We start from the raw sequence: 22,320 nt of genomic DNA, 5'->3' as shown, positions 1-22,320 counted from the left end.
TACAGGCACTGCCCTCTACCTGGAATGCCAGTCCTGTCTTCTGCAGAATCAGAAATTCCTATTGCATCTTTAAGCCTCAAGCTAGATATCTCTTTGGGGTTAGGTGCCCCTCCTCCCTGCGTCCATAGGCTGTGCCTATCCCTGACAATGCGCTCAAGGCATTGAACCATAGTTGCTTGGTTACCGACTCTCCTCCTTTTGAGCTTTGAGGGCAGCCACCATTTCTTAGTCATCTTTTTATCCCTACATTCTAGGTGAACACTAGCCTAAGGTATGGTGCTCAAAAACGGTTTATGCAGTGAATGAATAATTATAAGTAGTCATGGGCCCTAAAAAAAATCTGTGAAATGAATAAGAGTGGGTAACTAGAAGTTCGGGACCAGAGAGAGATGCAGATTTAAGATGTTCAGAGATGGGTAAGACCCTATCGCAACCGTCAGAGCTAACATGGAAGACAAATGCCTGCAGTGAACGAGTCTGGACGAGGTAAGAGGGAATCATTCATCTCAAGGCTGGGAGGAGGGTCTAGGTCTCAACACGCCCTCCTCCCGCCAATGGGAGGCCTCGTAACCCTCCAAGCCTCCGCCCCCTTCACCCGCTTGGGGCGGGGCCGGCCACTCCAGGAGATAAGACTACACTTCCCGGCGCGCCTCGCGGCCAGGGCGAACGAGGAGCCGGAAGTGGGCCGCGCGAGGTCTAAGGGCACGAGGGAAGTGGCGGGCGGGGACTCAGGGGGGCGTGCAGGTGAGCCGACTGGCAGGGGTTTGCCGGCATGGCTGAGGCCAGGAAGCGGCGGGAGCTTCTTCCCCTGATCTACCAGCATCTGCTACAGGCGGGCTACGTGCGCGCGGCGCGGGAAGTGAAGGAGCAGAGTGGCCAGGTGAGCGTGCGCGGGCCGTGTGCGAGGGCCGCGTGCTAGATCTGGAGAGGTGCTGCCTGCGCCCCCTCCCGTGGCGGCCTGGCGTGCGCCCAGAGCCGGACTCTTCGGTGGCCCGGGAAGCGACCAGGGGTACCGAAGGAGCCGCAGCCTCTGCACACTTCGGCTCCCTGTCGCTCTGGGCCTCAGTTTCCCGAGCTGTGCAGTGGGCGGGCCGGGATGGGAGATCCGACGCGGAGGGCTTTGTAATTCCCGCGCCCCTTACCTCCACCCCTTCCTGGTAGCGGCGGTTTAAAGTTTCCGAAGTCTCTGGCCACGTGGCTCCGCGGGCCGGGAAGGTTGCTGAGAGCCTGAGGGGTGGATTGCGACCAGCCCCCAGGGGAGGGTGAGGAGGCGAAAGAGGGAACCGAGGCGAAGGGGCTCGTGACCCCTTAGTTGAGCTGAATGAAGCTCGGGCCCTTATCCCTCCCGTATGGAGTCGGGCAGCTTTGGGATTCGAGCTTGTGGTGGAGTCATTGCACACTTCATTCATTCTTTTCAGCAACTCCTGAACTAGCGCTCAGGGTGCTGATGATAGAGTGTTGAGCACAGTCCCCCGGCCCTACTAGAGGTTACGGTCTAAATCCAGTAGGGGAGGTAGACATAAAGAATCGCAAAAGTAACTGTACACTTAACACATTAAGTGCCAAGAATGAGAGGCGTAGGGCGATAAGACAGGGATGGCAAGTTAGTTGCCTGGGTCAGGGACACCCAGGACAGCTTTCCTGAGGAAATGGATGTTGATTTGAGACCTGAGAGAAGAGAGGTGGATATTCAGGCAGAGGGGCACATGCCCTGTGGTGGGAGGGAACTCGTTGCATTTGTACTGGCCTCTGGAAATTCCATCGTGGCTGAAGGGTGGAGTACAGGGTGACGGGGAGAGTGGGGGGGGGGGGGGTGCTGGCTGGAGCCCCACGGTAGTCTGGTCTTCATCTGAAGAGCAGTGGTAAGCCACTGGAGAGTTTTAAATCGGTAAGGTGGATATTGACCTGATTAGTCAGCCCTCTGGCTGTGGTGTAGGCTCTGGTCCTGATGCTTGCTCCCAGGATCTGCATAGTCTAAAGGGTGATGGGCCCTAAGACATGATCCAAGCTTTTCCCAACCCTCTCCGGACCTTGACTGCCTTGGGCAAGAAACATTACCCGTGTTCATTGGGGCATTTGCCGAGGCAAAAGTATCCTGTCCTCATGGAGCTTACATCACAGCAGGGGCAGACAGATGACAAATCTTTAAAAACAAAAACAAAAAAAACTAAAGATACTGTGTGTCAGGTGATCATATGAGCCATAAAAATAAGGCAGGCAAGGAGGATAAGGAATGTCAGGGTTCAGTTATAAATAGGGTGATCAGGAAGCCCCACTGAGAAGGTGACATTTGGGCAGAGACCTGAAGGAAGTGAGGGAGTGAGCTGTGTGGTTAGCAGGAGAGAGCATTCTAGACAGACAGAATAGCAAGCCCGGATGGGGCCGGTGGCCTGACACATTTGAGGGACAGTGAGGAGGCCAGAGTGCCTGGGGCAGAGCAGGGTAAAACGGACTATTGGAGTCTCCCTGTTATCAGCTCATGTGCTGGGCACTGACTAGAATATCTTGTTCAGGCCCGACAGCACCCTGGGTGCTGCTCTTATCCCTGTGTTAGAAAGAAGGAGCCTGAAGTGTGAAGAGGTGAAGAGATGAGCTCAGCCAGTTAACACAGGAGCTCTGCCTGACTCCAGATGTACCCTCTTGGCCACTCTGCCCACGTCCCTGACACTGCTGTCACCTTACGTTGCTTTACTCAACCTCCCTGGGGCGCTTGACACCCTCGGTTCTTGACATTTGCAGAGTGGGCCATCTGGCCTCGGCTCCAAAGGGCTGGATTCCACCCGCTTCCCTCTGCGTCTGTCAAGGGACTGGGGCCATTTGGTTTAGTCTCTTCCCAGCGGATGAGTGGACTGCGGTCATGCCACCCGGACGCCTTGGATGTCTGGGCTGTGGTTCGTACTGCCCTGGGACGATTGACCCACCTGACCTTTAAAAGACTTTAGAAAGGTCAGGGGTAGAAAAAGCCCCGTCTTGTGGCCTCTGAGCGTGGTGGGTGTCAGGGAGAGGGAGCTGGATAATGCTAGCCTGGCACGTTCCAACTCCAGGTTCTCAAAGGTACCCCTCACTAATGTGTTATCTTAAAAGGTTTTGGCTGGAAGGACTTGCCCTGCTTGTCTCTGGAAGGTTTGAGCAGCACTGACGGGGCTAAGCAGACATATTTCCCTGGGCAAAAAGTCTCCCATGAGGCTGTGGAGAGTTGGGCCCAAAGAGGACCCTTATTGTGCCGGGGGGTTAATTGCTGCTTTCTCTTTACTTCTCTGCAGAAAAGTTTCCTGGCTCAGCCTGTAACCCTTCTGGACATCTATACTCACTGGCAACAGTAAGTCCGACAGGGCCTCAAGAGTGGAGTAGGGACAGCCCAAGCTGTCAGCTTGAAATAAGCTAGGATGCTAATCTGGTCTGCAGTCTGCCTCCATAGCCCAGTGTGGACACCAGTGTTGCCCCCAGGAAGCCAGGTCGCACACGGGGGTGCCCGATAGGGAGAAAGGACGTTGGGAGCTGTAATCAGTGCTCTTAAGGACCAGAGCTTCTCGGCCACTTGTTACTCATCCAGTCAACAAACACGTATTGAGTACCTACCTCCTAAATGCTGGGTCCTGCTCTAAGTATGGAGACACTGTCATGAGTGAGACAGACATGGTTCCTTCTTTCCTGGAGCTGATATTGGAGTCAGGGAGGTAGGCATGCCTCAACGAATGAAAGAAAGAAATGTAAAATTAAAATGATGGTAAAGCTTATGAAGAGGACTTGGTGCCAAAACCAGGTTAGCCTAGCCTCATTTAGGGGTTTAAGGAAGGTTTCCCTGTGGTGACCTTTGATTTGAGAGCTGCGGGGAGCGGGGAGTAAACCAGGGAGTAGTAGGTCTCATGAGGCAGGAGTTCACCTGGCATTGAGAACTGTGGGTGCCAAAGCCTATAGCTGGAGCCACAGGACAGATAAGGCCGGGCAGTTGGTGGGGCCCACCTCACTCCGGATCTGAACGTCTGTGGTGAGGAGCTGTGTCTTTGCCCCAGGAGCAGCGGGAGCCCTGAAAGGGGGGAGTAGGGAGCAGCGAGGTCACTGCAGGACAGCTTGGCTAGTCGGGGTGTGGACACCATCATCCAGGCAACAGCTTGTGGCGCTTAGACAGGAATAATGGGGTAGACAGTCAGCCGATTCCAGGAATATTAGGGGGTGAGACTGGGAGCTGGGGATGGTCTAGAGGGGCAGTCTCGTTGACTCCCAGGTGCCTGGCTTGTGCACCTGCATGGAAGGTGGGCCTGAGTGTGGAGCTGGAAGCGAATGCAATTGGAGGGAAAGATTTCAAGGACCTGTTGAGTGCGAAATGTCTGAAACGTGCAGAAAGAAGGAAGGGGTGATAATCCAAGGGCATATCAACAAAGGAATGGTTTGGGAGGGAGGGAGGGGAAAATCATTGTCTCCACAAAGTGGCCTGACCCACAGTCAACCAGGGAAGTGAAGGGCCTGCGATCATGTCCCATGGGGAATGATTGGAAAATACTGAATTGTCCAGGGTGGAAAAGAGCAAAGGGGCAGGTGATGTGTCTGCACATCTTTGAGGACGAAGGGAGTGGGGCATTCTCTGGGGCTCTGAGAGGCTGAAGTAGGACCCATATGTACCGTTTTAGGGAGACAGGTTTCAATTTCTGAATAGAAGCACTTGGTCATCAGAGCTGTCCAGAAATGAGATAGGCTATGGTTCCCTATCATCAGAGGTGTGTAAGGAAAGGCAAGAATGGTGTGGAAGAGATCGCAGCTTCCAATGGAGAGCTAAGGTCTTTGAAAGTCCTGTCAGCTCTCAGTTCTTGGCTTTCCTCTGCTGCTAAGGTAAGGTCAGAGCATAGGGCCCACCCTGCACTTCCTCTCCATCACCGCCTCCAACTTGCCCAGGTGTTTGGGTATGACAGCACTTCCTTCGAGAACTGCCTCAGTGAGCCCTTGTCACTGGCCCCTTTTGTGGGTGAGGGGTACTAACAAGAATGAGGACCTCACACCCACCAGAGGTGGCCTTGCCTGATGGTTCCCAGCAAAGTTCAAACCCAACAACTAGCTGTGTGAGCTTGGGCAGACTTGGCTTCCTTGAGTCTGTATGTTCATCTTTATCTGTAAAATATAATAATAGTAAATCAGGGGGCATCTGGGTGGCTCAGTCAGTCAGGCATCTGACTTTGGATCTCATCTCAGGTCTTGATTCTGAAGTTCAAAGGTCGTGAGTTCAAGCGTGGTGTTGGGTTTTGCGCTGGACTTGAAGCCTATTTAAAAACATAAGAAAATAAAATAAAATAAAATAAAATAAAATAAAATAAAATAAAATAAAATAAAATAAAATGGTAGTAAATCAGGTGCTAAACCTGACCATCAGAGTTATTTGTCCTGTAGGTATTTATTGAGCAGCTACTATGCGTCAGAACTGTTCTTGATATATCTGGAAACAACCAGAGAGAAATCCCTGCCCTTGTGAAACATTCTGTTCGGAGGAGGGAGAGCGGCAGAATGAATTGATAAGTGTAATAAATGAAACCTGTTTTTCAGGGGGGATTCCCAACAAGTGGCCTTCCTGGGAACAAGGGACCCACATCCCAAACTGTGGTAGAGCATGTCTATCCCAGCTGGAGAACATGGGACATAGACAGTGATTCCCTTGGGATGGGAGGGTGAGGTCACAGGAGCTGGTACTTGAAAGTTCCAGGGACTGAGCCATCTGGGTGCTTGTCCTGCCGATGCCCAAAACTTACTCTTTGACCCTGAGCAAGTCACTGAGTCGTTCATTTTTTGAGATGTGTGCTATGTGCTGAAGATACTTAATGAGCTAGCAGAGGTTCCTGCCAGCCCCTCCCCCCGCCCCGGGTTTGACCTTGTAGGGAGGGAGTCAGGCAGGAAGTAAGTAGAATAACAGGAGAGAGAAAAGTGCTCTGAAGAAAATGAAACAGGATGACAGAGCGGAGAATGTCAGGGGGAGGGGAATCATGATCAGGGAGGGGCTTTGAAGAAGCTGTATTGGAGCTGAGGCCTAAGGGACAAGAAGGAGCAGGGCTTCCAGAAAGAGGGCACTATAGGTGCTCTAAGTTCTGGAGGAGGGAGAACCCAGATGATTCTATGAACAGCCCGCAGGTGCTGGCACATACCAGTCAGTGATGGTTAGCTGCTGTGACTATGCAATGTCACCAGCCCTTACTGATTATTTTGGAGACTAATAGTTGTAAAACCAGTGTATGAAATGGGTGAAAAGGCAGAATACAAGTGTATCTACGCTGTTTTCAAACTCTGTGCGCATTTCCTGGCAGGGGTTGGGGGGGGGGGTGTCTTTCTTGTCAAATCTCCTGGCCTTGCCCTTGTCACCTGGTTGGTACAGCCAGTCACCCTTGTCCTGCAGGACGTCAGAGGTTGGCCAGAAGCGGAAGGCAGAGGAAGATGCAGCGCTGCAGGCTAAGAAGACCCGTGTGTCCGACCCCATTAGCAGCTCAGAGAGCTCAGAAGAGGAGGAGGAGGCAGAGGCCGAGACCGCCAAAGCCAGTACGAGTCCCACGCCCCGGGGGAGCCTCGGTCATTGGTGTTAGTGGGAGCTCAGCCCAGGGCCCTGCAGCTCTGGGGAACAGGCTTTTGGATATTGGGTTGTTCCAGGGGAGAGTCCACCTCCAGGTTCCCCTCCAGTGGGCCCTGGGAAGACCAGGACCTTCTAGAGAGAAGGCTGGAGGGCCCCACATATCTACTGCGGTATTTATTTGAACCCTTTCTCGTGGCAGACATTGTGTCAGAGGTACTGGGAATCCAGTGGTGAACAAAAACTTAGCTGGGCCCTTACAGCCTAACTTGGGGTACAACAGCTACATTTTTACAAGCCCCCAGGTGATTCTGACAGGTGGAAAGAAGCCTGCGTTTGTAGAAAAACTGCTGGAAAGATTGCAGAGAGGGCAGTTGGCAGGCACCTTTTCTGCGTCACCTGTGGCTGCTGGGGGAGCGGCTGGCTTTCCTGTTGTTTTGGACGTGTGCAGGTTAGCCCTGGAAGGCTGTCCCGGGCACTCTGGTTTCAGAGCATTGGCAGGGTTGACCCCGTGAGGCCTTCACAGCCCCTTCTCCCCAAGTCCTCCTGACAGTTTGTGTTTTAACCAACAGACTTTTGACTCCACAGAGGAATCATCCTTTTTCTCTGCAAGGTTATTAGCTTTTGCTTACATAGAAGGTGATTTCTTGATTCTTAAATGTATTTTCTGATTGTAAAGGAAATACAGGATTCGTTATGGATATGCAAATTACTTGTTAAAAAGGCAGGAAAAAAAATTACCCACGTTCTTGCCACCTACGATTTGGCAAATTATTCTTCCATTTATTTTTCCTGAGCATGTTTTTAAAAATATTCAATATCATGTTAAATACATATCTTATATCTTCATCTTTTAAAATCATAAATGCAAAACAAGTCCACTTTGAACTATATGTAAGCATCTGGAAGAAAAATGAGAGGTTTTCTATTCTACCCTGGATGGGTCCCTTTTACCCCCTGAATGCATCCTGGTGGGTAGCTTTAAAACTGTCCCCTGCGCATCTAGTCATACAGATAGCCGTGCATACGTGCATGTCCACACCAACACACTATGTAAAAGCAAAAATTGTTCAATTTCATACTGACTGATATTTGATCTTAATGGATTTTTATTTCATGAATTTTTTCTATGATAAGGGAATCGTTGCAAGAAGCACGCTGATATGTTTGTGGGCAACATGATACGATGTCTGGCATTTTTTTTTCAGAATAGTACTTGATGGGGAAGGGTACCGGAGAGGCCGGTTGACATCACACAGGCCACAAGCTGGTAATGGTTGGGACTGTGTGGTTTGCTGTACTTCCTCTCTACTTACAGATGTGTCTAAAAAAGAGAGGGAGATGGAGTTAAATTCCAGGAAGAGAGTCAGACCATGCCATTCATCTCAGCAGTGTCCCATGTCACAGCATACCCTAGAAATCTTACCCTGTCTGACATTTGGGGAGACAAGTTTCCTGCTGGAAGATCACCCAGAATCTGTAGGTCTCAACATCTCACCAGTTTCCGGTCTCATAGTTCAGCTCCTTTTCCCAGTACAAACTCTTGAAATCCCGAGCAGCTTTCTCTGTGGACCAGGGGCTGGCTGCCTGACTGCTGCTGCTGTCCTGCTGAGTGACTCTCGGGGCCGCAGCATGGTAGCCTGTGGGGATGGCCCACCCTGAAGTCATGTGGTGCCTTCGAGGGGGTCTGCAGCGGCACTGTGAGCCAGCGCTTCCTTTTCTGGGGTCTTCAGTGTCTCGTGCCATCAGGGAGTTGGGGCTCCATGGGGGATGCACACCCGTGGCTTTCGTGGTGCCCCGCTCTCCCGCTCCTGGTGGATGTGGCTCGTGCACCCCAGAGCTCTTTCCCACAAGTCTGGGCTCAGTCTCAGATGCTCAGGCCAGCACCAGGCACAGCCATACCAATTGAATCGTTAGGTGAGCTGAAACCTGTTGGCTGTTCTTAAATGAGAAAAAAAAGCTCATCTGGTTCATGCAGCGGGTGTCTGTGTCTTGCAGCCCCAAGACTGGTGCCCACCAACTCCTCGGTTCCGGGGGCAGTTGTGCCATCAGGCACGAAAGAAAAAGCCAGGGTGAGTAGGACCACCTCCAAGCTGTCGCCCTTTGGGAGTTACGTGCCCTGTAGGGGGACAGTCCCCTGTCAGAGAAGGATAGGGTTGTGAGCAGTTACCCAACCTGGATTCAGTTCTGGGCCTTTATCACCAGCTGTGTGATCCTGGTGACTCCTTTACCTCTCTGGGCCTCAGTTTCCTTTTCTGTAAAATGGAGGTGATGCCCCACTGCTTTGGGCCGCTGGGCACATCATGCACCTGTAACAATTTCTTTCCTCCTTCATCCGTGCATTCACCTGTTCAGCCAACGGCCTGTTACTGATCCAGTTACTTTCCAGGGACCGTGGGAGGCAGTGGGGGCACCACAGTAAGACGCCTGTGGGTCTGAAAGCTGGAAAACCATTTTCTAGACTGCAGCTCCTGAGAAGGTAGAATACCGTTGCTGGTAGTCCACAAAGCAGCATCACAGACGTGTAAAGCACACGTCCCTGAGATACCTGGAGCGCCAACTACAGCATGAGGTAGTGAGGACGGCCGCAGCAGGCTGCCAGTTACCGCTTAGCCAGTAACTCCTGGGTCCCAAGAGCTGTAATTTGGTTTTCTCCGTGCCTCTGTGAGGGGAGGTACCGTTCTCAGCCCCATCTTAAAGGTGAAGAAACAGACCAAGGGAGGTAATCTGTCCGAACTCCTACGCCTGGGAAGCGGTCTGTGCTGGTCATTCACCAGGCCACACCCAGCGTGTCTGTCACCCCCGTCCTTTGTAGGCAAAGACCAAGAAGGCCGGCAAGGTGGTGAACTCCACACCGCATCCTGCCGCTGGGAAGGCGGTGGCCCACCTTCTGTCTGGGAGGTCACCTAAGAAGTCAGCAGGGCCTTCAGCGAATACCATCCTGGCCTCAGAAACTGAGGAGGAGGGCAGTGTCCAGGCCCTCAGAACCACGGCCAAGCCTGGTGAGCGTCCCCAACTTGTAGACGTCAAGCCCCCTGAGTTTGGGCTGGGGAGGCAGGCCCGGCACTGCTTTGTCAAGCTCTGGGACGTTCTGGAATTTAGAGGTCTGTCTCCATGGCAGTAAGGTCCCGCGGCAGCCCAATAAGGAAGGGTCTGCTGCAGGGACATGTCAGGCTTTGCTAAGAGAGTTTGAGCAGCCCAGGTGATGGTGGAGCATTTTCTGGTTTATTGCTCTCAGCTGGGTACAGGGCCCACTGCGGAGGCTGAGGCTAAACCGAGGCCTGGGTTCGCTCCAGTTTCTCGTGTGAAATAGGCGTTTGCCCTGCCTGCCTCAGTGTGATGATGGAAGGAGATGCCCGGACTAGCAGACGGTGGCTTGTGTGTGGTAGGACCTAGCATGAGCCTTCCCGGGGTCACAGAGGTGTGGGCAACACAAGCGTACGAGTGGCACGTGCCTCAGCTGTGGGGCTTCAAGGTAGGCGGGGCTGAAGGTCCGCACTCGGGAAGCGAGCACAGGCACCTGCGTCTCATTTCCTGGCCTGGCAGAGAGCCGGGGAGGGGAGTCCGGAAGGGCAGGCCCTCAGTCCTCTCCTGCTTCGTCCCCCAGGAATGGCATCGGCCAGCCAGGCTGACAGCTCCAGCGAGGAGACCTCCACCTCGAGCGATGAGACATATGTGGAGGTAATTGCCACCCGTCCTCAGGAGCTGCCTCTGCAAACCTCTAACCCTCCCGGGGGCCTGGCCAGGGCTTCGCACACCAGCGGGGCCAAATCAACCGAGCAAGTGTTTCAGGGTGACCGGGAGCTGGAAAGGCTGAGGCCTGGGGAGCAGAGCCAGATGCTCTCGTCACACCGCGGGTGTGAAAAAGGTCTAGGGTTGTGGGGGAGAGACGCCGTCCAGCCTGTGAGACCAGGGAAGGCTTCCTGGGAGAGGTGGCACTGGAGCAGGGCCTTGACGCACAGGGGATTCTCCAGGAAGGGATGTGGGGGCAGGGTTCAAGCAGAAAGAGTTGCATGGCCGTCCTGCGGTGTGGTCCGGGTGAGTTGGGCGAGGCTGCTGAGTGGTTCTGGGTGGATGCCAGGCCTGGGCGCTTGGTCAGAGACGGTCAGGTCTTGGTCTGTGGCCTCATCTCTGCTCTGAACTGTGACCCGGAAGTCCTTCCTTATTGTGCAGCCGGGCCTTGGGGATCTAGTGGCAGCACGAGGTGCATGATTGCTGCTGCTATGGGGATGTGGGAGGTGGGGGGGGGGGTCCCTCAGAAGTCTGACCGCAGTGCTCATGGTTACTATAAAGGGAGAATGTAGAGAGCCCTGAGGGGCCCTAACAAGAATGTGAATGAGGTGAAAGTGCCTTAATTAAGAGGAGATCAGAGGTAGGCAGGGGCCACATCCCTGGGGTGCCTGGAGTACTTCTCACCTCCTGCCTCACCCAGTAACCTGTGAAGGTGGAGACCTTCCTCCCATTTACCCAAGGCCTATCCTCTTCCCACGTCCATCCCCACTTTCAGGCACTGGGTACAGCCATAAGAGCACCCAGGCTCCTGTTCCTACTTGGCCCTGGGAAACCAGCAGCCAAACACACAGCCTTGGGGGGCCAGAGGCCAGCACAGGGCCCTGGCAGCAGCGAGGAGTTTGCGATTGAGGAGATGGCTGCCCCAGAAACCCAGGGTCAGGTGAAATCTACCTGATGACAGATGTGGAGGTAGGGCACTGCCTGCCTTAGGAATGTCAGAATTTTAGAAGTCTAAGAAAGAGCCCATGGAGGAAAGGAATATGCCCGGGGTACCTCGGCAAGACTGGCATTCAGATCCTGGCCTCCCAGCCCCTGGGAAGGCCGCCATGATCGGATACCCCTGTAGTTGAAGGGGCAGGTAGGGTGGGCCTTCTGGTTGAGAGAGGCTGCCCCTGTGTGCCAGGCAGCAGGGGAGCATAGTGGATGGGAGTTCTGCCCCCAAGGCGACACAGACATGGGTTCTAGTCGTGACTTTGCCCTTAGTATTGGTCTTGAGTGACTTAACCTCCCTGAGCTTCTTGTCCCTCTCTGGAAAATGGGTGTAAAGATAGCATCTGACTCAGAGTTCTTTGAGAATTGGATGATGTTAGGAAAGGGGTTTGTAAACCATGAAGCCTCTCATAGCCCTCAGAGGCAAAGATTATTATTTCTTCTCTAATTGCATCCTCTTGTTCCAGGTGAAACCTTCAGTAAAACCACCCCAGGTCAAAACCTCACCAGCCCCTGCCAAGGACTCCCTAGGGAGAGGGGCAGCCCCAACCCCTGGGAAGGCAGGGGATGTGACACCCCAAGTCAGAGGAGGTGCCCTGACCCTAGCCAGCAAGGCCAAGAAGCCAGAAGAGGACTCGGAGAGCAGTGAGGAGTCGTCTGAGAGTGAGGAGGGGGCCCCTTTGGAGCTGCCCCACCAGGTGAGTCCTGGGGGCAGACCACGCCTCGGCGTCCTCAGGTCCCCCGGAGGCTGCCGAATGGCTATATAAGGAGCACCTGGTCTCCTCTGCCAGATAAGACTGACCTTGGGGTTTGGGGAGCAGGAGGTGGGGGTATGAAAATGAAGGACAAGGGCAGCTGGGCTTGTCAGTCCCCTATGGAAATTGCCTTCTTGTGTGAACCGCAGCCTGGAAGAGCTACTTCCCACAGGGTGGCCTTGCACCCTCCTCTCTGTCAGCAACTCCCCTTTACCTCAGTTTCCCTGTCTCGAGAATGGGATACGGCCAGCCAGTCCTATTGTGAAGGGACTTAAGTTTTAATTGCCTAGTCCTCTGGCTTCTTCGGCCAAATCATGGCTTCTTAGCTAACAGGAATCTTTACCTTCCATCTGCCGGGACCCACTCCTCTGGGCTGGGTGGCCAAGACTCTGGGTGCATCTGAAGGGAAAGCAGAGGGGCTGGGAAGCTGTTGGAGTCGGAGAGCCAGGAGGAGGAAGCATCAGACAGTGGTGGTAAAAGGCCCCGAAGCTGGCCCGGTGAGGCCCAGGAGTGGAGGTCCCAGCCCAGGGCCGGATGGTAAAGGAGAGATACAATAAGTAAAATAAAGTTCATCTTGCTGGGTGGTAATGAGGAAGGTAAGGGGGCGGGGGGCGGGCTGTAGGAATGGTCATTAAAACAGCGGCTCAGGGAAGGCCTTACAGAGACGTTGCGGGCCTGAAGGAGCAGGGTGGGGGTGTGTGCCACGTGGACATTTGGACAACGGTCGTTCTGCTGGGGAGCACGGCAAGTGCCCGGGCCCTGATGTGGCAGTGGGAGAGAGAATTGTGATCCGGAGTACAGTGGTCGACCACGCCAGCCGTGGAGCCTGTGCTCTCAGGGCTCGCCCGCTGACGGGAGCCCAGCCGAGGGAGCCTCTCTCTGATGCCTGTGTGTGGGTGACTCCGGGAGCGGTGCAGGGGTGTCGGGGAGAACTGCCACGAGGAACTGGTGTGTATCTCGGACCTAGAGGAGGAGGCAGCAGTGGCCAAGTGAGCTGGGCAAGGCTGCGAAGGCCCCGGGAGTGAGAGAGAAGCTGTCGGGCCGGGCCTGAGCCCCGGTCCAGGTGGAGAGCGAGAAGCACAGGGGGCTCTCGTGAGCCCCAGCTAAGGCCTAGGCTTCGTCCTGATGGCACACTGGAGGGTGAGGAGGGCAACAAAACCTCCCTTTCTCTCTCACTAGGCGAAGGCCTCGGAGAAAATTGTCCAGGCCAGGGCTGCCTCGGGCCCCGTTAAGGGGACCCCTGGGAAAGGGGCCACCCCAGCACCCCCTGGGAGGACAGGGCCTGCAGCTGCCCGGGCCAAGTCAGGGAAGCCAGAGGAGGATTCAGAGAGCAGCAGTGAGGAGGAGTCTGACAGCGAGGAGGAGCCGCCAGCTGCCAAGACACCACTTCAGGTGAGGCCTGGGGAGGGAGAGTCCATGAAGCCGTGCCCCTCCGCAGGAGGCCTTCTGAGGACCGGTTCCACTCTCTGTCTGCCAGGGCCCTAGACACACTTGGAGCCCTACCCCTTCTCCCCTGCAGTGTGTGTGGCGTCCTTTGCCCTGTCCAGCCTCTTGTGTCTCCTCACGTCCGCCCTTGTGCTCCCTCCCGATTCTGCTTGTCTCCCTCCAGGTGAAGCCTTCAGGGAAGACCCCCCAGGTCAAAGCTGCCGCAGCCTCTGCCAAGGAGTCCCCTAGGAAAGGGGCCCCTCCAGTGCCCCCTGGCAAGGCAGGGCCTACAGCTGCCCAGGCTCAGGTGGGGAAGGGGAAGGGGAAGGGGGAAGAAGACCCAGAGAGCAGCACTGAGGAGTCCGACAGCGAGGGGGAGGCGCCAGCAGCCGTGCCCCTAGCCACGAGCCCTGTTCAGGTGAGGCTGCAGGACGCCCCGCAACGGCGCGGTCTGCCCCGTTCTGGAGAGCCTGTCTGTCGGCTTATCCTCCCCTTCCACACCTTGGGTCCCGTGCCCTGCATTTGCTCTCCTCACCTGGTCTTCCCTCACGGCTAGTCTCCTGTGGGCTCCTGCCCTGATCCTGTCTTTTGCTACTCCAGGCAAAGCCCTTGGGGCAAAACTCCCAGGTCAGAGCAGCCTCCGGTCCCGTGAAGGGGCCCCCTCAGAAGGCAGGGCCTGCAGCCACCCAAGCAGGGAAGCAGGAGGAGGACTCAGGGAGCAGCAGCGAGGAGGAGTCAGACAGCGAGGGGGAGGCGCCGGCCCAGGTGAGGCTCCTGCCTGTAAGTTTCTTCCTTCCCCTTCAGTGTCAGGAGCCACCCCCCCCTCCCCCCACACACACACACCCACACGCTGACTCTGTTTGCCCTCTTGGTTTCTGGTGTCTCTGCACACAGCCATACTTTGTACTCCCTCCCCTGTTCCTGTGTGTCTCTCTCTGCAGGCAAAGTCCTCGGGGAAGATCATCCAGGTCACAGCTGCCTCACGTCCTGCCACGGGGCCCCCTCAGAAGGCAGGGCCTGCAGCCACCCAGGGCAAGGCCGAAAAGTGCAAGGACGAGTCAGAGAGCAGTGAGGAGGAGTCAGACAGTGAAGAGGAGGTGCCTGCAGCCGTGGCTCCAGCCCAGGTGGGCCCGGGAGGGGCTGCCCCACGGCCTGACCTGAGCCACTGGCACCCGTCGGCTCCCCGGGGAGCTGTGGGGAGGCATGGCGGCAGGGCTCCGCCCCAGAACAGATGGGGGCTCTGAGCTCAGGCTCCTTCTTTAGCTTCTGACTTCTTCCTCTCAGGCAAAACCAGCTATGAAAACACCCCAGACCCAGGCCCCTCCAAAGAGGGGCACCCCTGTTACCCCTGCACCTGCCAAGGTTCCCCCGGTGCGAGTGGGCACGCCAGCCCCTTGGAAGGCAGGAGCCACATCCTCTCCAGCCTGCGCCTCATCCCCAGCTCTGGCCAGGGGCGCCCAGAGGCCCGAGGCCTCTTCAAGCAGCGAGGAGTCGGAGAGTGAGGAGGAGACCACTCCTGCCCCACCAGCAGGACAGGTGAGGCCAAGTTGGTCTGGCAGATTCGGGGCTAGTCCTCTCGTCGCCCTTTGACCTGAGATACGTGTCTCTTCCTTGTCATTCCAGGCAAAGTCTGCGGGTAAAAGCGTCCCGGTGAAAGCTGCCTCTGCACCCACCAAGGGGTCCTCGGGCCAAGGGGCTGTCCCAGTACCCGCTGGGAAGGCAGGGCCTGCAAGGGCCCCGGCTAAAGCTGAGGTTCAGGAAGATTCAGAGAGCAGTGAGGAGGAATCAGACAGTGAGGAGGTGACTGCAGCCCCAGCCCAGGTGAGGCCTGGGAAGAGCCAGCCCATCCCGCCCACACCAGGGCCCGGGGCAGGGCTGAGGAGGGACTTTTCTGGGCTGGGCTTGCCCCTGGCTGTGCAGAAGCCTCGAGGGCAGCCTCAACTCAGCCTGGTTCCCCACTTTTCACTCGGTCTCCTCCCCTGTCAGAGGTGTAGTCTCCCCCGTGGCCTTCTCAGCTCCCATTGAGACTCCTTATGCCACCCGCAAGCTCTGTGGAGCGTTCCTCTGCCTGGTGCTGCCCTGTCTCCCTCAGGGAGTTCCCAGTCTAGATGGGGGCGTGGATGTGCACACAGGCTAGTCCAGCATAATGTGATAAGTTGGAAAATACGTCACGTACCTGGGTTACAGCACTGCAGGTGGGTAGCGTCTCGGGGTTTCCCCGACGGGAAGGCCTCCTGGAGGAAGTGGCATTGGAATTGTAGGCTTGAAAGATCTGGCCAGGGGAAATGGAGTGTTCCAGGCAAAGAAGCCTGCTCGTGCCCGGAGGGTGGGAGAGTGCCTGGCCTGAGGGAGCTGCCCCGAGCAGAGCATTTTGGTGGGATCACTGGGGGAAATGATGCAGTGGCAGACAGAGCAGGGGGCTTGGAGCCAGACTGCCTGGGTTCAAGTCCTGGCCCCATTTCCTACCAATTGATTCCTACCTATCAGGGCCTTTATTGACTCTTCTGTAAATTGGAAATTAGCTGTCACAGGGTTGAGAATTTAATGAGATCTCACCTACCATACCCAGCAAGGGCCCTGTGCACACAGCAAGCTCACTCCTCTGCCTCCCTGAGGGTGGGCCAGGCTGATGGGGAACAGAATCAGGAGTCCCCTCCCAGCCTGGAAGAGCTGAGCTGGGAAAAGTGAAGATGGCTCACACCTCATGCTCACCCATGGTTTATTTGTAATTGTCGCTCTTTTTTTTCCCCCCCAATAACCACTCACAAATGAGTCATTTCTATTTTCCCTGTACCAGAGCACGTGTTTTCTATGGGATTTTCTTTTGTCCCCCTCTCACAGTTGCCTTGTGGGACCCAGGGTCCTGTGATTCCCCTGTGATTTGACAGGTGCATGTGGGCCCTGTTGGAGTCCCAGCCCAGCAGCTCTTGTCCCGTTTCCACGCTGCAGACACATTCCAGACCAACACCTGAAAAGTTTCACTGTGCCCATCGCCTAAGTATTTGTCTCCCCATCTGAACCTCCCACCAATACCGTTAGATAGGTGTTCATTTGCTTTCGTTTCTGGAGGAGGAAATTAGAGCTTAGAAGAGTTGTTTGCTGACCAGCTTCAGCTCAGCAAGCCAATGAGGGTCAGCTGGGCCTGTGCCCCAGCGTGCCCGCCTCAGAAGCCTTTGCCTTTTATGCTTTCTCCTGCTACATTTTGGCCCAAACTTTTCCAACCACAGACATGATTATGTTGTGGGGCCTTACTTCCTCCCAAGGTGCAAAACAAAGCGGCTAATCCCTCTCTAGGGGCCCAGCCTTCTAGCCTGGTGCCCTGTCAGGAGATGGTGCCTTGCCTAATTTCAAGAGGCCTGAATTGCCCCCACTGAGACCGGCGGGTCTGATGGGAATCTTGTCTGGAGGATAAGGCTCATTAAGCCCCTGTTACGGGGTTAGGAGGATTCAGTGAAATAACACTTGTGTGGCCTCACTCTCAAAATGCTGTCTGTACATACTAAGTGGGTTCCACACTGTTCAGTGTAGCTGGGGTCAGAAGTGAGACACGTAGTCGCTGGTCTGCTCAGAGACCTCACCCAGCTCAAAGGAAACCATCTATGTGAGAGCTGAGGTTCAAAATAACGTAACAAAGACAGGATTGGTTCTGGAAAACCAGATGTGCCAAAGACCAAGGAAGGAGGTGATTCTCGGTTGAAATGCTATAGGAAGAGAGCCTTTGTGTGAGAAGGGTGGGAGAGCTGGTCAGTCAGAGTGTGAGGAATGGCTGCGTGAGTGGTAGAGTGCCTTTGGAGTCTGACCTTGCCTTGTATGTTGATCTTCCGTCCTGTGATGACGTTACATTTGCTTATCAATTTTCATGGCTTTTATAGATTCCCTAGGGTTTTTTTATATACAGATCTTGTTGCCTGTGAATAAGGACAGCTTCACTTTTTCCTCTTCAATCTAGACGGCTTTTATTTCTTTTTCTTGTCTTACTGCACTGGCTAGAACCTCCAGTACAATGGTGAGTAGCAGTGGTGAGAGCAGACACCTTTGCCTTGTTTTTAATTTAGGGCACAGCACTCAGTCTTTCACTGTTTAATAGGATGTCAGCTATAAATTTTTCAAAGATTCCCTTTATCAGGATGAGAAAGTTCTTTTCTTTTTCTTTTTTTAAAGATTTTATCTTTAAGTAATCTCTACACCCTCATGGGGCTTGAATCCATAACCCCGAGGTCAAGAGTCACATGTTCTACTGACCAAGCCAGCCACGTGCCCCAAGCTCTTTTCTATTCCTAGTTTGTTGAGAGTTTTTATTAGTTGAATTTTTGTCAAATGCTTTTTTCTGTTGAAGTGATCTTACTGGTTTTTTCCTTTGTTCTATTAATGCAGTGTATTATGCTTAGTTGGTTTTCAGGTGTTAAATCAACCTTTTGTTTTTGTGATAAATCCCACTTGGTCATGGTGTATACTCCTTTTTCTTGCCGGATTTGGTTTGCTCATCATTTGTTACGGGTTTTTGTGTTTATATCCATAAGGAATACTAGTCTGTAAATTTCATGTGATGTCCTAGCCTGGCTTTGGTATCGCCCTGATAACTGGCCTCAGAAAGTAAGTTGGGTGGTATTCTCTCCTTTGTTTTCTGAGGGTTTATGTTGGATTGGTATTATTTCTTCCTTAGTAGAATTCACCAATACAGCCATCTGGGCCTGTATTTTTTGTGTGTGGAAGATTTTTTGGTTTTTTAGTGTTTATTTTTGGGAGAGAGCATGCAAGCGGGGAAGAGGGGCAGAGAGAGCTGGGGACAGAGGATCCAAAGCCGGATCTTCGGTAACAGCAGCGAGCCCAGTGTGGGGCTCAAACTCAAGAACTGTGAGATCATGACCTGAGCCGAAGTTGGACGCTTAACCAACTGAGTCACCCAGGTGCCCTGAAGATTTTTTAATTAATCAATTTTGAAAATTGACTATTGGTCTATTCAGGTTTTCATTCTTCTTGAGTCAGTTCTATTTTGTACCTTTTAGTGATTTTGTGCACAGTTAATAATTTCTGCCTTTCTAGAAACTTGTGTGTTTTCATCTCCATTGTCTAATTTGGTGGCATAAATTTGTTCATAATATTCCCTATAATTCTTTTTAATTTCCATAGCGTCTATAGTGATGTCCTGCCTTCTTCCTAATTTTCGGTAATTTGTGTTTTCTATTTCTTGGTCAGCCTAGCTAAAGACTTACCAATTTTGTTGTTCTTTTCAAAGAAACAACTTGTGGTTCCATTGATTTATTTTGTGGTTTTTATTTCATTAATTTCCACTCATATATATATATATATATATATATATATATATGTATATTTTAAGAGAAAGTGGGGGGCAGGAGGGGCAGAGGGAAGAGAGAATCTTAAGAAGGCTCCATGCCCAGCAAGGAGGAGCCCGATACAGGCTTAATCTCACAACTGTGAGATCATGACTTGAGCTGAAATCAAGAGCTGGAGACTTAACCCCATCTGCTTTGATCTTTATTTTTATTACTCCTTCTTTTGGGTTTGATTTGCTCTTTCTTTCTAGCTTCTTAAGATGTGCATTTATTTTTGAGAGTGCACAAGCGAAAGAAGGACAGAGAGAGGGACAGAGGATCTGAAGCAGGCTCTGTGCTGACAGCAGCGAGCCCAATGTGGGGCTTGAACTCAGAAACCATGAGTGAGATCATGACCTGAGCCAAAGTCAGAAGCTCAACCTACTGAGCCACCCAGGCACCCCAAGGCGGAATCTTTAATTGTTTATTGTAGCTCTTGTTTTTCTTTTCTCTTTTTCTTACTTTTTTAAAATTTATTTACGTATTTATTTTGAGAGAGCGCACACGAGGGTGGGGGGGCTGGTTAGGGAGAGAAAATCCTAAGCAGGCTAGTGGAACACACACATACCACCTCCCCCCCGCTCCCCACTGACATCATGAAGCCCTACACCCTACTCCAGACTCATCTCACAAAATGTGAGATCATGACCTGAGCAGAAAAAAGCAGTTGGAGGCCACCCGGGTCCTTCTCCTTTTTTTCCAATGTAAGTGTTTAATGCAGTGAATTTCCCTGTAAGGACTGCATTAACTTTATCCCATGAATTTTGAAATGTTGGGTTTTTTATTCTTCTTTGACCCATGGGTTATTTAGAAGTGGGTTAACTTCCAAATATCTGGGACTATGCAGATTACTTTTTGTGGTTGATTTCTAATTTAATCCCATTGTGGCAGGAGAACATATTTGGTGTGATTTCAGTCCTTTTAAGTTTACTGAGACTTGTTAGGTCAACTTTGTCCTGGTGTCTTTTGTTTTCTTAAATGTAGGTAAACACACTACTCCCCTCAGGATGACTTTTTGGTGCTGATGAGCACCTTGACCTTTATCAGACACAGTCTGTGCTCTAAAGGGTTTTCTTTCTTGAAGTCCTGATTCTTAATTTCACTTGGTCTTGTGTGGATGAGGGAAGCTGGGCTGTGGGGGATGTCACTGATTAGGTAGCCTCTCTGAATGAGTCAGGGGCCTAGACGGGCTGTCAAATTCCTCATTCTACTTTACATCAGCAGGCTTTGCTTTCATACTCTTATCAACAATCTCACAGTCAGAGATTTTATTCTTTGTTGCTCTCATCTCTCTAGTCTGTGTTTGCTTGGATACCCCAACAGGCTTTTTGGGGATCACCTGGATAGCCACTAAGATTAGGTGAAATGGAAGAAACAACAGTGGTTTTCTTTTTTTTTTTTTTTTTAAATTTTTTTTTTCAATGTTTATTTATTTTTGGGACAGAGAGAGACAGAGCATGAATGGGGGAGGGGCAGAGAGAGAGGGGGAGACACAGAATCGGAAACAGGCTCCAGGCTCCGAGCCATCAGCCCAGAGCCCGACGCGGGGCTCGAACTCACGGACCGCGAGATCGTGACCTGGCTGAAGTCGGACGTTTAACCGACTGCGCCACCCAGGCGCCCAACAACAGTGGTTTTCTATCTTGTTCTGCCATGCTGAGTGTCGGCTCCCTCCTCCTAGACTAAGATGGCTGCTTGAGCTCCAGCTGTTACCTCAGCATTTCTTCCAGTTGGGAGGAAGAAGACACATGTTTTTTGCATGTGTAAGGATGTCAAATCGTGTACTCAACTTCCATTCTGTTAGCCAGAAGTTAAATTCATGGCTGCCTAGCTGAAAAGGGGCCTGGAAAACACCTGTGCTCTGGGTAGGCTTGTACTTAGCTAACATTAAGAAAAGTGCTCACGATAATAAGTTTACAGGAGTGCTTATTATGTGCCAGGCACCATGTTAATTAAACATTATGAATCTGTCATTTAATCCTCATAATAACCCTGTGGGTGGGCCTTGTTATGACCTCCATTTTACAGAGGGGGAAACTGAGGCCCAGTGAGGTCAGTGATTTGCCCAACTTCACATAGCCATTAAATGGAGGAACAAGAATCCAAGCTCGGGCCTCTGACTCCAGAATCCGTGTTCTTGGCTAACCACCCTGCTGCACCTCACCTTGTCCGTTCTGTCATCCCTGTTTCTCCTTCCAGGTGAAGACCTCAGCGAAAACCCCACAGACCAAAGCCAACCCAGCTTCCACCAGAACAGCTTCAGCCAAAGGGGCAGCGTCTGCTCCCGGAAAAATGGCCACTGCAGCAGCTCAAGCCAAACAGGAGTCCCCGGCCAAGGCAAGGGGGACCAGAAGCCCCGGGAGGTGCCAGAGGTGGGGTGGAGAGGAGGACCAAGCAGTTGCCTCCTCCTGGACAAGGGCCCTGTGCGGGCGGAAGGGACTTCCGTACGGTCACATCGTGGGTGGGGCTTAATCGAAGTGGAACCCTGTTGTCGACTTCCTTCCCCAATACACTTACCTCTTCACGATTCAGGTAAAGCCAACAGCAAGAACCCCCCAGAACAATGCTGTCTCAGTGAGGGGCCAGGGGTCTGTGGCAGCTCTGGGGAAAGCAGTGGCCACGGCAGCCCAGGCCCAGCCGGGGCCAGTCGGGGGCCCACAGGAGGGCTCGGAGAGCAGCGAAGAGGAGTCAGACAGTGACGGGGGAGCCCCCGCTCAGGTGAGGCCCGGGGAGGACCGAGAGCAGCCCCGTGCTGTCCCTTTCACTCCCTCCCCTGACTGTTTCTCTCACTCCAGGCGAAGCCCTCTGGGAAGACCCCCCAGGTCAGAACTGCCTCAGCCCCTGGCAAGGGGTTCGCCAGGAAAGGGGCTGCAGCAGTCTCCCCCGGGAAGTCAGGAGCCGTGGCCACCCAGGCCAGGAAGCCAGAGGAGGACTCGGAGAGCAGCAGTGAGGAGGAGTCTGACAGTGAGGAGGAGGAGGCAGTGGCGGCACCAGCCCAGGTGAGGCCTAAGGAGGAGGCGGCTGCCACGCGGGGCCTCTGAGCCACCGCCACCCACTCCTCGCTTAGAACTTGGGTTTGGGGCCAGGTGAGGAATGAAGACCAGATCGAGGCTGCGACTCCCGGATCCTTATCCCACCTGCTGTCTTCCATGTCTCTAGGTGAAACCTGCTGTAAACCACCCCCAGAGCAAGGCCTCCCTGACGAAAGGTGTCGCAGGCACTCCTAAATCTACCAAGGCTCCCCCAGCACGAGTGGACACACCGGCCCCACAGAAGCCTAGGCCAATGACTCCTGCCAAGGTAAACAAGGCCAAGAATCCAGAGATGTCACAGGGAGTCTTGAGGAGGCTTGGACTGGGAGGCAGGTACCATGCGTCCCCTGGGGAGCTGGAGGGAGACCCGTCCCTTACCTGGGCCCTCATGTAGGCGTGTACATCTCTCCACGGAGAGCTCATCTGGTGTGAAGCCTGGGGAGTGGAGAGAGGGAGGGAATGAGGAACGAACTTTTTTTTCCGGTCGGTCTTCCTTCTGTTTGCAGAATGCA

At 53.3% G+C, this 22,320-nt stretch overlaps 1 protein-coding gene across 9 annotated transcripts in view; it reads left to right on the top strand.

The window, feature by feature from the left end:
• Positions 1–648: 648 nt before the first annotated feature.
• TCOF1 (treacle ribosome biogenesis factor 1) overlaps positions 649–22,320 on the top strand; it is a 38,339-nt gene continuing 16,667 nt past the window's right edge. For 4 of the 9 annotated variants that reach the window (XM_043597902.1, XM_043597923.1, XM_043597912.1 and 1 more), the window contains exons 1-17: positions 665–880; positions 3,264–3,319; positions 6,374–6,513; positions 8,540–8,613; positions 9,357–9,543; positions 10,149–10,222; positions 11,731–11,961; positions 13,198–13,410; positions 13,628–13,861; positions 14,044–14,208; positions 14,385–14,567; positions 14,728–14,979; positions 15,067–15,264; positions 20,976–21,113; positions 21,309–21,494; positions 21,572–21,775; positions 21,936–22,076. In XM_043597902.1, coding sequence (XP_043453837.1) covers positions 773–880; positions 3,264–3,319; positions 6,374–6,513; positions 8,540–8,613; positions 9,357–9,543; positions 10,149–10,222; positions 11,731–11,961; positions 13,198–13,410; positions 13,628–13,861; positions 14,044–14,208; positions 14,385–14,567; positions 14,728–14,979; positions 15,067–15,264; positions 20,976–21,113; positions 21,309–21,494; positions 21,572–21,775; positions 21,936–22,076 — 2,784 coding nt within the window. In that variant the 5' untranslated portion in view covers positions 665–772. Of the gene's footprint in view, positions 881–3,263; positions 3,320–6,373; positions 6,514–8,539; positions 8,614–9,356; positions 9,544–10,148; positions 10,223–11,730; positions 11,962–13,197; positions 13,411–13,627; positions 13,862–14,043; positions 14,209–14,384; positions 14,568–14,727; positions 14,980–15,066; positions 15,265–20,975; positions 21,114–21,308; positions 21,495–21,571; positions 21,776–21,935; positions 22,077–22,320 lie in introns of all 9 variants that reach the window. The other 5 variants (XM_043597940.1, XM_043597883.1, XM_043597949.1 and 2 more) reach the window with 3 other exon arrangements.

The sequence above is a fragment of the Prionailurus bengalensis genome, chromosome A1 (genome assembly GCF_016509475.1).
Source record: "Prionailurus bengalensis isolate Pbe53 chromosome A1, Fcat_Pben_1.1_paternal_pri, whole genome shotgun sequence".
Lineage (NCBI taxonomy): Eukaryota > Metazoa > Chordata > Mammalia > Carnivora > Felidae > Prionailurus > Prionailurus bengalensis.
The sequence above is the reverse complement of the archived record's forward strand: the minus strand, read 5'-3'. Positions and strand labels throughout refer to the sequence as shown.